This window comes from Lingula anatina, chromosome 2, assembly GCF_051362555.1.
Source record: "Lingula anatina isolate TDL-2025a chromosome 2, LinAna3.0, whole genome shotgun sequence".
NCBI classification, from domain to species: Eukaryota; Metazoa; Brachiopoda; class Lingulata; order Lingulida; family Lingulidae; genus Lingula; species Lingula anatina.
The window spans coordinates 1,644,350-1,659,464 of record NC_141768.1 but is presented as its reverse complement, the minus strand read 5'-3'; the positions used below and the strand labels follow the sequence as shown (position 1 = coordinate 1,659,464).

Here is a 15,115-nt window from a genome sequence, read left to right as displayed (position 1 = left end):
CACTACAGAACCTTCGGACCAATGAACCCTTGATTAAAAAACCTATGAAAATGTTACTGTTTTTCGGACCAATGAATCTTCGGACCAATGAACCTTCGGACTATCGAGACGCCCCCGTTTATTTGGTATCAGGAAGTCCCCCATCACCTTGACTGACCTCTACCTCAATACACTGAAGAAGTTTCTGTATTTAGTGATGACCTGGTACTAATCATGATTTAACATGCAATATTTCCTGTGTTTGCTACATGTAGCAGCTTTATGACACCATTTCAGATTAATCTCCACTTTATAACCTCCCCTGGGTTGGCAGTTCATCTGACTAGTTTTTAAGGTCCACTTATGTGATCCATTTGTTATAATTATAGCTCTGTCTCTCACCGCAGCAAAGGAGTCCATTTTTTTTCAAAACATCGAATAATGTGCCAGAATTTGCATGTCGTCAATACTCTCTGATTCTGGAACATTAGAAGTGGGCTTTTTTATGGCAACTGCAAGCTCAACATTTATATCTTAATGTCCATTTTATCCTTACTTGATACATCAAGAAGAAAGATAATCTGTTTTATTTAATACCCGGTAGGCAACCCTTACTAATGAAAGGGATGTTGATCCCCAAGGGACGTTTTATCAGACTGAACTGGTTTTATCAAAAGTTGATAATCTGATTTCTGGTCTCTTTCCAATTTATTATTCTTAGATTTATTCAAAAAGAAATGTCATGAAATACGCATGAAAAAGGCGAGCCCTTAAAAAGTTGACTGTAATTTAGCTTTAATTGGATTATGAACAGATCTCATGCCATCACATATTTCATCCCCGTTCGATATTTGTTGCTTGTCCATTTTATTTTCCTGCAGGCAAGCTAAGACTCTTCACTTGGAGCCTATTCCACAAAAAGTCAGAAGGTTTTGGGCTCATTCTCAACTTATGTTGGATCCTAGGTTGATAGATAAATCTAGGTTTAAGTTTGATTCGATGCAGACCTTTTTTCATCCAAAAAACGTTTCTTTCTAACCCTTGATATTCTGCCTATGAGCCTGGGAAAACTGCATGCATGACTGCTTGTAGTCTATTGTCCGTTGCATCGTACGATGTCTATCCATTTTAGGAACAATTAAGTGACCCACAGTAAATATAGTTCATACATGGGCTGTAGCAACCTGAATTTTAAAGTTCTAGGAAACTGTCCACCCAATCCCTTGCAGTCCCCTGCCCCCCCCCCACCCCACCCCCACCCCACCCCTGTATGTGACGAGGTCAATGAATCAGCTTCCGTCCAAATGGTAGGAAGCAGATTGTGGAAGTTAGTTATTAAATAAACACCCCTGTAATGTGTGATTACTTCTCAAATTGTACCAGTATAGCCTGGATCTCTTCTAAGGTACTGAAAAGTATACAGCTGTAGGTGAAAAGAACTGTTAGGGCTCATTCCCAATGGTTCTATGATCAATACATCTCCAAGGGGATTCTCACCAAATGCAATCAGACTAGCATATTAACATGCCCCCTGTTGTTTCCAATGTACTTGTATAATCACCAGCTTTTCTATATTCTACTCATTGCCAGGAGGAGGCGTGTTGATCTGTTGTTCCGATTGCATTCAGCAAGAGTCCCCTCATAGTTGGATTGATCTATGTAGACCGATGGGTTCATTAGGAACGGACCCTAACACACAAGATGTGCAGTGCAAGTTTATAAAGCAGAATCCATCTCAGTTTATTGACTTAATGTAGAATTTTTTTTGAAATGGTACAAATTGCTTATATACATATTCCTCCAGGCTAGGATTTTTTTCATGTTGTTTAAAACCAATGTGCCTTTTTTCAAACTTGAGGAAATGTTGCCTAAATGACCTGAGAGAGTTATTTGCTCTGACAGCTGCACATATCTTGCTTTTTCCTGTCAGAAGCTTTTAATATGGGACTCAGGAAAATTGAAATACCAGAAGGAATTAGTTAGATAACAACAACTCGCAGTGTCCCTGCATGTATTCTTGTTTGTCCATAAATGTTATTTCCTAATCTGGAAAAATATGACTTGTGATTGAATAAGTGTACCAGTGCATATAGCCCTTGCCAATATGATATCTTTCAGAAGTTTATTTTATGTAGCATATATAGTGGGGCTAGTGCCAGTTGAAAAAGATAGCAACTAATAGCTGAAGGAGTCATGCCAGCATACATTTTAATTCCCTTATCAGTATGTGGGGTATTACTTGCCCTCCCCAAAGACAAGTTCTGCTGATGCAGCTCAGCCAGTAAACTCAGCCCTACCAGTACACGTACCATATGTGCATGTAGCAGGTGTCATCTATAGGTAGATATATATGTAACAGTAAGTATACATGAAAGACCTCGATCACCTTTGAATTGCCAAAACGTGAAAAGAACTCACTGAATGTATTCAGAACAGTGGAATAACAGATCCGCGGATCAAATATGGCCGACCTACTTGAATACTTGTTGCATAATCACTGCGGGGAATCTATTCAGTGTCTAATCGAGAATTAAGTGGTAATCGTTTCAGTGGTTTGCCATATTTGATCCACGTATCTGTTATTCCACTGTTCTGAATGTGCTCACTGTCTTGTGTATAACAAATAAAGATGGTGCGAACAAGACAAATAAACAAATGCATTGATGACTCATTTAAATTTACGGCTGCTAGCCCCATAGCCAACTGCAAATTAAACTGATTTTGTAAAACATTATCTAAAACATTCTAATAAAGATGATAATGAATTTGATTCATTACCTTATGTAACTACATTTTAAGTTTAGCTAGGGCATTCTTGCCCTAGTGATGAAGATTTATGTTTGCATGGGATGTTACACTGCCATTCTTGTTTTGTATTTTCTATGAAGTGTACAGTTGAAATGACAGTTGTTTACTGGGTATTATGCACTCTTTGTCGCTGCCAAAAGGAATTACTTTCAATCATTTTCCATTCCTGCACACCTCAGGCCTACCCAAATACCAGACTCGGCACATAAGAATCCTGAATTAACCGGTATATCAGACCACACTACCCGTTTTCAAGGTGTGTGTCAGATCGCATTTCGGAGTATCAGTCAGAACATCGACAGAATGAGGCCGCGGTCATCCTACAAAAATTGTTCTAGGGTATGATACTCCGAAATGCAATCTGACACACACCTTGAAAACGTGTAGTGTGATCTGATATACCGGTTAATTCAGGATCCTTGTGTGCCGAGTCTGGTAGTTGGGTAGGCCTGACACCTGGAATTCCCTTAAGCAACTGACAGAACACCTGCTGCAGAGACAGATTATGAAAGGAGCACTCTGACAATTGGAACGAATCCAATTTATATTATCTGGTCTTTCTCCTTTCTACAATGTGATTTTCATGGTAGTCTCATTTTAGTTCCATACTTTGAAGACTGCCAATAGGAAAGTTATCAACAGCCACTTATACATGTAGCTATAGTAGATTTTAAAGCATTTCTAATATTTTGAATGTAATTGGTTCAATATTGCATCCAAATGAAGGTGAAAGTTGGTAATATTAAAACTACACTTACTACTGGATGACCTGTTGATCTCTCATAGCTATAAAGTTTCATTTAAAGAAGTTGTTGTAGAGGGACCGGGTTTATTCTTAATTTCATTATGATTTACAGATGCGACTAATGCATTGTGTTGTAGGATTCTGGTTTGAATGCCAACAGAAAGTGGCAAGTTTGTTTTGTCTGGTACATAAATTTGCAGCAACTAATTTTGTATGTATGAATCCATGTGACCCCAATGAATTGCAGAAAAGTTTCTCTCATTCCCTCTACAATATGTTTGAAAAAAAATTACAAAATAAACTTGCTTTTCAGTATTCTGGTTACAAATACACATGTAAGATATGTTTTAATCTGTCTCCCCTGCTTCCTACTGAAGTGGAATAGATATGTGATGTAATTAAGATAGGTAAATTTCACTGTGACCATACCAACGATAACATGTACTGCACTGTGCTAATCAAGTCCCACTGCATCAATAATATTGCACCATAAAAATAAAAAAAAAAAAAAAAAAGAAATTGGTTTTCACGATAGAAATGTCTTTTATTAGATCTAAACATAATCTAAAGGTTTTAATTAGCACATTTGACAAAATAGCCTTTATTGTCATGCTTTGTGTCACCTGTCTGCCTCTCAGTACACCTGCTGGTTAAATTATCTCTGGTGATGGAAGATAACATGTATGTACTGCCTTGAGGGAGATGAGAGTTAGAATTGTTTTGTTTTCTGAAAAACACTTCATAAAATGACTCTTAAAAAGGAAAGCAGAAATGAATCATAAAATATATGTGTAGTCCTAATATCCTCACTTGAGTGCTGTATAGTTAAAGTGAAGGCTGTAGATTTTTTGAACAAAATAAGATTTCCTCAGGGGCAGTTTTCTCCTACTCCTGAGTCTAGATTCAACCTGTACCTGCTCTTGGATTTAATTGACATTTTATTCAATCTAATTATTTGTCACTTGGTCTCTTCCTGACAGGTACTGAAAAAAAACTGTTTTTCCGTAATGTTTTTAACAGACACACAGACAGACAGACACAGACAAATACACAGACAGACAAATGCAACCAAGAACAGAACCTCCTTGAAGACTGAGCAGTCACAACTGTCATATACAAGGTGGGATTACTGACGCTGATGCAAAGCATCTATTACCTTTTAGATTGTACACAGCTTACATCCTGGCCCTAAGTTATAATAATATATCTAACAGAGTTTGTGCAGAGTTTTAATTGCCATTGAAATGCTCTTAGTAGCCAGTGGTCATCATTTGTATTCCACTGCCACTGGAGGTCAGTGTTTCGCCATCAGTGAAGTGACTGTCTAGGTTAATGTGCTGATGAGAGATTGGGATCAGCGACTTGATAGTCTCCGGGACAATTAGTCTCTGAGTATGATTGGATTGGAAACACAAATGACCTGAAAGAGACCTGGAGAAAAAAATATGATGGTTTCCTAGACCAAGGTTGGAGGATATGTGAGCTTGAAAATTAACTTGTTGTACGTCATTTGTCACAGTCAGGATGAAGTAGATTTTGTGGTTGTTTTTGGAGCTTTGGTGCATTCATGTTTGACTAACTCGATTACTTCTGTGTTGATTTAGATTATTTAGGAGTTAAGACAGCAAAGCTTGTTAGAATAAAACAATTAACTTACGACCAGTCATCCAAGCTGATAAGGCTTGACGTCTTGCTTCTACCTTGGGGGTGGGAGGGGGGGTAGCGAGTCTTCACACAGCTGTGAATTAGATGTGTTGGATATCATCTAATTCATAGCTATATTCTCCATTATATTATTATAATTTCAATGCATTTATTACTACCACTGATTTTAGAGCAACAGTATTGTGACTAACATTATTGAAAATAAAGTTCAAAGAATGATTTTATTGTACATTTTAGGTGTTCAAGATGCAGTGGTGATAGACATCGGTGGTACGACTACAGATGTTGGTGTTCTGGAGAAAGGGTTTCCAAAGGAGGCTGCCACCAGAATTCGGGTATATGAGATTATGGCGTGTGTGTGTGTGTGTGTTTGTGAGCATGCATCCATGTGTGCACAATGTATGTGAATGTACGTATATATAGATACCAGTTTAGTTTTTCGGGAAAAATTTCTAAGCTCTTATATCATAATTCATTACATACCTGTAGGACTGGCTACATTAATATCCAGCTTATTTGTTCAAGCTGAAATTATGGGATATATTGTCCCTTAATTGCCAAGGAAAATAAAAACCCTAATTATAAATTCTCCAGGTCTTTAATTTTTTATCTTGTAAAGCCTGTACCATATGTTGTTGCTTGTCACAGTCAAGTGATCTAAGATAGCTTTACGCTTTTTGGATTGATGTCTGAATCTGCTGGTTCTCCTCTGGGAATATGATCAAGTGCAACTACAGTATTTCTACATTTTTGTTTTGTTTTTTTTCTCTGATTCAATTGCTTTTTTGCCAATGTGAAGTAAGTGCATACCAAGGGTCTTCTGTACTTTTATCTGTTTAAAGAAATTTGGTCATTCTCAACTGAAATATGAGAAAATATTATACCAATAAAGACATACTCACTCAGCTATTTTACTCAGCTATTTCTTAATGGAAAAGGGGTAAATTATTGATACTGTTTACTCCTTGAATAAATTTTTAAGGAGGAATTTTCTAAAGAAAGTGGTTCATGGACCCTTATAATCCTCTTTGGTCATTTAAAGCACTTACACATAACTATATTTGACTGAGATGATTTCATAGCAAAAGGAAGTTTTTAATATCTAATACTTAATGTGAAAAACAATTGGATGACTAACATATACACTGTACCCATCTCAATTCATGGTTGAAAATTTTCAAGATTTTGCTTAATTTCATGATTTTCAGTCTTTATTTTGATTGTTTTATATATGGCCTAAATGCTATGAGAAATGTTGCAAGCTGTGTTTTCATGATTTTCCAGTTTTTACAACTTTCACCCTTTTCCGTAGACTTTATCAGCAAAGATGAGTTGTTGTGCAATTTATCCATGTCTGTCTGTGATGTTTGTGCAGTAGGGCAAGTCTCCTGGGGCCCTGTTCCATTATTTCCCCCCAGGGATTATAAATAATGTTATCAGGGCAAGGCAGAAACAGTCTGACATAGCCATCTTTTACCCAATTTTCTAATTCTTGTGTATTTCAATATATATATTTATGCCATACAAACTTAATGATTTAAAATGTGATGTCACAAGTTTTGGGGTTCGGCAACAAAACACAGGGTCAGTGCACATATACATGTCTCCAGTATAGTCAGCTATACAGTACCTAGACCCTAGAATGTAATGAATAGTACATGTAGATTAAGTTGAGATCAGTTTGAGATTAATCAGTATAAAGGTTATACGTGTATGCATAAGTCATTCTGTGCTATAGATTTATGATAGCTATATTATATTTATTTATTGATGAACTTGGAAGTACCTACCGGTAGCCGTATAAAGACATAACAGAGAGAGGTTGATATGACAAGCACCAGCCTAACAACTAGCTGGAAACTTTTGTGTATATTCTGTGATATTATCATTTTCAATTTACTCTTTTTGTGAGCTGATTTCTGTTTTTAAAAAGACACTTCAGTTTTAATTTTGAAGACACAAAAGTGTTTTTATTTTTATCTGTTTAAGCTCGATCCTGCTTGTCCTCATAAACATTTTGAATTGAAGTTTTATCCTATTTTAATTTCAGGGATTTTACATTATCTTCTAGGCAGCTGCCATGCTAACTCTATCAATTCTGTAGTAATCTGACACATTAACAGTAGTTGAGATGCTGATTACTTTCAAATTTGTTGGAAATATTTGAAGACATTGTTACTGATAAACACAATTATAGCGTATATTTTAACCCAACATAACTGCAAGTCACTTATCATAGGCCTCATTCAGAACAGTGGATTAACTAGTCCGAGGGTCAAATATGGCGACCCACTACAAAGCTTGCCATCTAATCCACTTATAGACACTGAATAGATATCCCGTGGGGAAGTATTCAAGTGGGTCGGCCATATTTGACTCTCAGTCTAGTTAGTCCCCTGTACTGAATGAGGCCATAGTCTTGGATATTACTCACTTATAATCAGTCGTTGGAGTGTAGGAAAGTTTCTAGTTTGGAGCCACATTGGTTTTTAACTGGCGCCATCTCTTAAGTGCTATTCACTACAATATCTCAGTTTAGAGGCAGTAATCTAGAAACTGCATCATTAGGATTGAAACAACCCCATTTTATCCTAGCTAGCAAGTATGTTATTTTAATCAATATATCAACAGTGTAATGAAATTTGGCTCATCTGTGGATTGAGTGGCATCTTTCTGGCATTAAGGGTTTAAGTTTTAATAGAGTTGAAGCTTAATGATGGCTGTGCATAACCAACTTTCTTATCATTAAATGACAGCAGACAGGGTTTTTAAGGATCACACTGCAATGTATGGGCAAACTTTGCATGCATTGATGTTTTTTTTTGGGGGGGGGAGGGGCAAAGCCATACACGTGCAGCAAGTTTTTGTTTCAAAACCTTCCATGAGATGGGGACTTAACCAGGCTTGCAATGTTTCTTTTCACCTAATATTGTGTCATCCTCACCTAAGTCATTCGTTTATTCAGAATACTACACCTGTTCCATTTGTGACTAACAAAATTTGATCATGACCATCTCTTACCATGATGAGCCTCTACAAGTCAATGTAATGTCATGGTTGGATTTATTGTATTATGTTGATATAAAAGTGATAAAAACTCTTCATATGAGATCTATATTTCACAATAAAAACATTGTAAACAACTCATAGAAATGTAATATATTCTATTTTACCAAAAACGGCAGTTATAGCGATTATTCTGAAATCTTTGCTTGACAGCAGACCACGTGACTTCCATAGATGGCTATACTCCGTAATAATCAGTTAAGAGATTATTACATAAAAAAAAAACTTTTTCAAAAGGAAAAAGGGACTAACTTTGAATATAGAAATGGATTCATTAACCATTGGTAAGTATGGGAAAATTGCCGTTTACCCCAGGAAAAAAATTTTTTGGGCAAAATGAAGTTGTTATCCTTTTAATTTTTTAACCACCAACTTCTTGTATTAGAGCTATACACACATGTTGCATTTTATTAAGATGTCTTTATATGACTGGAAAATTAGATGATCATATGAGTTATAAGTTGTTTAATTCTACTGAACTGACCGAAGTTATCATTTCCCTTGCACTCCAGTATTTATTGTCCGAGGAGAAGTAAATAAAATTCAGCTGCACATTTCCAATTTATTGACAAAACCTCTGGATTAGAATTCATGGCAGTTTTGACTAATCTTTTCTGACACATTGAGCATGTGTATGAAGATGAATGTGCCAGGCAACTCCCACCAGAAACCTTATCGAAACTTAACGCTTTTTGCTTTACAATTTCATGGTACAAATGATCAATGAATAAAAGTGAGAGAAGTCCCATTTGTGGCAGCAATTTAAAAGTCAGCACATTAAGAAACACAGTTACTCTATTTCCAATCAAAAAGAAAACATGGAAATGGTGTCAATTGGATTTGAAGGAAAGAAAATAATTTAACCCTGTAAAAGTATGATCAATGTATGAATAACCCCTATGGCATGAACAGTTCTATAAGGCATAGAGGAAAAACAAAATTGCTTTACTCACAGATGTGCTTTAGGGTTGAATTTGGGGACATTGTTTTTTGATTAATGAACAACAGCAGCAACATGTATGAAAATTTTGAATTGAAGTGTGAAATTACAGCTTTTTCAGTAGAATCTTAGTCCCATGATATCCTGCCTCTACGACGAAATATTGCAGGTGTGAATTCCAGGAGCTTTCGTTCACTGATTTCTGGAAGCTGGTCAGAAATTTTAAAGAACATTTTGACATGCCTCCACGGGGGTGAATAACTCCCAGGTAGTTAAGTTAGGTGCAGTGCCTGACATGTTTCTAAAAGGAAGTTAGAGGTACCGTATCTAATTGATGTTGTCAAGCTGGAAACACTAGTGTGTGATCAGCTAGTAATGGCCCTTAGCATTGTCAGCTCAGCCTGTTAACAGGTAAATTAGACTGACAGGAAAATTGCACAACATACCTGTGGATGACAAACTTTGAAATCATTGGTGTTACATTGAGATAACTGAGAAGAAAAAAGCATTGCAGACTTAATTTAAGACTCATGTCAGCCAGCTTGTGCAGGGGTACAGGTTGTCTGAAATAGTTGCTTGGGGGTAGTCATGTTAAGAAAGCACGGATTAAATACCACAAAAGCACTTTTCTTGTGCACAGCACTGAAAAATTATCCAAGTTTAACTACACTTTTTCAAATTATTTTCAGGAGGGGACTATACGAATGCAGTCATATAAACAGATAAACACACCTTCTCTTGTTTTTTAACATACTCATACAATCATCAGGTTTTCTGTTTTCTACTCAATGCAAAGGGGAGACGTGCTTATCTCTTTATCTGATTGCATTCAGCAAGTTCCCATATCTATAGTTGTATCAATCTACAGAGAATGATGCCTTCATTGGAAATGAGCCCTTTGTTATTGTGATAGCTGTGTGAAAGAGAATGTCACCTGGGAAGTGTGGTAGCTGTACTTTTAACATTGCTGTTAATGTTTCAATTAATATTGTGATAGGTGAGAAGCTTCATTCAGTGATTGCAGTATAGTTGTATAGTATTTACATCACTTGGCCCCATTCAGAATAGGGGACTTACTAGGCTGAAGGTCAAATATGGTGACCCACTACAAAACTTGCTGTCTAAGCCACAAATGTCACTGAATAGATATCCCATGGGGAAGTATACAAGTGGGTAGACCATATTTGAGCCTGAGACTAGTTAGTCCCTTAATTATTCTGAATGGGGCCTTTTGCTGAGTTAAAGACGTTTTGAAAATAGTTGCTTATATTATTTTCTCCCCAGGTTGGAGGGGTGAACACTAACTTCCACATGCCAGATGTAGTCAGTATAGGCTTGGGAGGAGGGTCCAAGATTCTGGAGAAGAGAAATGAGGATAATGAGCTGGTAAATATATAAATATCTTCTTCATGCTACTCCATCTTAATGAAATATCTTATACGTATGCAGTTTTTGGAGCCATTTGATATTACTCTTCATTATCATTATAGATTTGAATTATTTTGCATCGGGAAATTAATTTTCTGGAACATCATCCAAAAAAATTTTTTATGCCTTGGTTGCATATCAAACTGATGAAGATGTATAATACTCTGAGTAACATAAACTTTCTTATATTTATGGGTCGTGTCTTTTTTTTTTTTTTTTAATTGCAGATTTTTATCTATAAATTTCAATATCTAACTACAAGTAAATATATCAAATATCACAATTTCAGACCCATGTCCAAGTTGGCCCTCAAAGTGTTGGTCACCACTTAGAGCAAGAGGCAGTCATCTTTGGTGGTAACACACTGACCACCAGTGATGTAGCAGTGGCCACTGGGCTGCTGGACATTGGGGACAGGGGCAGGGTGGAGGGGAGAGTGACCAAACACCTGTGTTCTCTGGCCCAGGAGGAGATTCAGAACATGCTGGCTGTGGCCATTGATAGTGTCAAGGTACTGTATGGGGCCATTCAGTCTACCACAATTTAATGAGAGAATACAGAACAAGTTGATCTGTGGACTAACAGATTAGCAGACTAAATATAGCCAACTCACTTAAAAGCAGTGCTGACTAATTCCCTGATGGCCTCCCTGCCTCCACAAGCCTCGTTGCAATTAATCCTTGGAGCCAAGATTTATTCTGATTTATAGTGTAAAGGCATGTAGACCGTCAAGGAATTGAACTATGCTGCTTTTAATTAGGGTCAGCCATATTTAGTTGGCAGATCAGTCAGTCCATGGTTCTGAATATATTCAATCATTCAAGGTATAAGTCCTCCATTTTGAGTGATATATTTTTAAAGATTATATACTGAACAGTGATATGAAAAAGAATATACAATACAGAGGTTAGACACTGTGATTTTTTTCTAAAACTCGATTTTTTTTTCAGATCCAGGCTGCAGACATCCCTGTGGTGTTGGTAGGTGGAGGCAGTGTACTTGTGGATGAAAAGAAATGGCTACCAGGGGTCTCTGCTATCAGCAAGCCACCACACTTTGATGTAAGCTAGAGGGCTTTAGACCACATCTTTTAGATTCTTATAGATTTGAAAACATGTTACCTATGAAAAATTTGAAAAAATGTAGCCTTCGCTTGGGATGCCGATACTCTGGTCAGTCTAGAAGACAAAAGCTTATTCTGTGAAAAGGCAGAATTCCATGTATTTTAATTCAATTCTGATGATTCACGAGATTTGTCAAGGTTAGGTGTTGGGTCTCATGATAAATGTTTAGATTTTTTTTTTTGAATTGAAAACTAGGCCCATGTCTGGTCTAGTATGGCTGATATATAAATATACATCTTGTCTGGACTGTTGTATTCTAGGTTGCCAATGCTGTAGGTGCTGCACTGAGTCAAGTATCTGGCAGCGTGGACCATGTCGTGAAGCTTCCAGACAGGAAATACCTCCAGGGACAGCAGGTGTCTGAAACAGAAAAATTGGAATTTGAAAGTGCCAGAAACTGTGCCCTAGATGAGGCAAAGACCAAGGCTATTCAGGAGTGTGTGGCAGCTGGGGCTGATCCTGCCTCTGTACATGTGAGTTGTTTTTTTCTCTCATGGAGCCTGTTATTATTTTGAAGATTGTTGTAGGCAAAATGATCCTATATTAAGAAAGAAGTAGAAGATCATTATATACCCAAACACCATTTTTTTCTGTCTGACATTCCGATTCTATAACCATTTTATTTTTCTATTATTATTCTTTTTAAATAACAGCTTATTAACAATGATGAATGTTAGATTCATCAATCTAAAAGTGTTATAGGAGTTAGAAGAGGGGACATCAACTAGGTATTGTTTTTGTTGTGCTGGGATGCACCACATTGCAGTGTAGGTTGTGGTGAGGTTGTGATATAATTGTGGTAGTTGTGACAACATCACAATGGGACATCCTCAAAATTTATATTCCCCATGTCATAACTGTCTATATGTCAAATACTTGGACTGGAATTCGATCATTTATTAAACTGCACAATATTTGTTCAGAACTGATCTTTGCAAATTACCCGTCCACATGTACGGAGTGATAAAGTAAGCTGGCAAAACAAGATAAGATACATCAAATTGTACCTGGCAATATATTGAAAGAGAAAGCAACATATGCCACTGGATCTTTTCACCTTGATGAAATTTATATAAGTAGACAGGTAGTATTGATTTTTGAAAACATGCTCTAACTTTCACCCACGTAAGAAGCTCAAACACCTGTACTTGTTGTATATGTTTTCACAGCACGGCACTAGTGTATGCCTCCCAGATATACGTAATACTAGCACTACTTGTCAAATACAGTTTACACTTAAGTGTTACGTGGGTTGAAAGGGTTTTCTATCTGATCTTATGTTTTCACTATTATTTTGAAGTTTTAGAATTCACTTAGTTTGACTCTTGGATCGATTGGAAGTGTTTGGGAAAGCAAGAGGCTCACGCTTCTTCCCATTTATTACTTTAAATGAAATGGTAGAGGTCAAACCACTATTTCCTTTCTTTAAGGAGGGAAAGACCTGCGAAAGTCAAATGAGAATGTGTGCAACTCCTACACATGAAGCATGTGCTCTATAGTAGAAATTAATGTATAAAATTGCATCCTTTTTCTTTTTTTTTTTAAGGAGAGAGGGCCCAGATTTACTTCTTCACCTGCTCAGAAGGTGCTCATCATGTGACTTTGTTACATTTACAGAGTTCTTATTTTCACTTCCAAAATATTGGACCTGATTTAGTCTTTGGGCCTTCAGTATCTAGCTGTTATTTAACACTAACTACAGCATAACTACCTTGTTCTTAAAATAAGTAATACAGGTCATGTGCTCTAAGGGGCCATACAGAATGAGAAGATCCAAGTTCTAACTGGTCCAAGGCCTAAATATGGTGGACCTATGTGAAAGGAAGACTGCTTCATCCTGTAATGGTCTCTCCACCTCTCTCACTCGCCCCTCTATTTATTGTCCCTCAACCAGTCAAATTGAGTTACTGTGCCCCTGCAAGGACGATGCTCGAGGAGGCCTGAAAGAAGCAGGGAGACCATTACAAGATTTAGCAGTCTTCCTTTCATGTAAGTCTGCCATTTTTAGGCTGTAGACCAGTTAACACTCGGATCTTCTAATTGTGAATGGCCTCTAAGAGCTCCTGGCTACCTACATGTATTCCAGTGACCTTGGACAGGTTGCCTTCCAATACTGTATACCATGATTTCCACTGAGATTTGTAACACCTCATGTCTACGGTACTGATTACTTGTCATAAGGAAAGACTTTGATTTTTTTTTGATACTTTACATGTTTTAATTTATACAGTATCTATTGTTTATCAGTTTTGTCACTTTTTTAATTTTCAACACATAACCAGATGTTGCCATTTCAGCAATGTTTATTATTACTATTATTATTATTTACATCATCATCAAAATTACTGTTATTATAGAAATACACCATAACATTGATAAAAAAAACTTTGCCAGCACCTCCTTAATTGCAGTAAGATATGGTGACAACATTAAGATTGAATCATTTTTTTTTTTCAGAACTGTGAAACAATACTTTTTTATCAATTGCATTTAGTATATATCATATACATGTGCATTTCTGTTTGGTTAGTATTTAAGCTATATGGGTAAATGCTGGTATATCTGAGAGATTAATACAAAGACACTGGTATTCAACAGTATTGACAATTGGAGAGTTTTAAAGGAAAAGATTAATGATTCAATTAAGACTCCTGCTGTTAATCATTCCCATGAGAGTCCCTTAATGACTTGGAATCTGCCATTTATGAGACGCAGTCAGTGCTTTGGTTGCCCAGAATTCCAGCGTGTCTGCTTTTTGATAAGGTTAATTGACATCCGTGGCACTACCTGTACTGCTGCACACTGACAAAGTCCCAACATTTGTGAGTGAACAGGTACATTGGAACAGCCCTGTACATGTATGTGTATTAACTCTGTGTCAAGGTAGTATGCATCCACAGGGAAGGTGTATATTTCATACTGAAACAAAATATTAATCTCTCTCTCTCTCTCTCTCTCTCTCTCTCAGAGAAATGTGACCCCCTCTACCTTGTACTAATCTCAAAAAAAGGGGAAAAATGACATCTTCTGTCAAGAGGAGAAAAGGGTTAGCCAGCAGTGATCTCCTGGCTCTGCCCGTGATTACCACAGTTATGACAGTGAAATCATTCTGAAAGCTGGAGATAACTCTTACATTTGAATAACTCTTCTAGGATTTTCTGCTTCCATTTAGGAAAGTATTACGTCATTATGTTTCTTTTTTTCACAAAAGCCTATCCTTATCATTTATAATGGAAATAAAGATTATTGCAGACTGTATCTTTGTGTAGATGATTAAAGGGGTTTTTGTCATTGATAAGCAATCATACTTTGTCATTCAAGTTGTGCAGTGATGATTATCATTCTGAATATGAAAAATGT

The 15,115-nt window shown here is 36.7% G+C and overlaps 1 protein-coding gene across 1 annotated transcript in view; it reads left to right on the top strand.

The window, feature by feature from the left end:
• Positions 1-15,115, top strand: part of LOC106170126 (uncharacterized) — a 71,248-nt gene that overhangs the window by 10,532 nt on the left and 45,601 nt on the right. Inside the window, exons 6-10 of the mRNA XM_087007222.1 lie at positions 5,435-5,532; positions 10,488-10,589; positions 10,921-11,142; positions 11,582-11,692; positions 12,016-12,228. Coding sequence (XP_086863348.1) covers positions 5,435-5,532; positions 10,488-10,589; positions 10,921-11,142; positions 11,582-11,692; positions 12,016-12,228 — 746 coding nt within the window. The remainder of the gene's footprint in view (positions 1-5,434; positions 5,533-10,487; positions 10,590-10,920; positions 11,143-11,581; positions 11,693-12,015; positions 12,229-15,115) is intronic.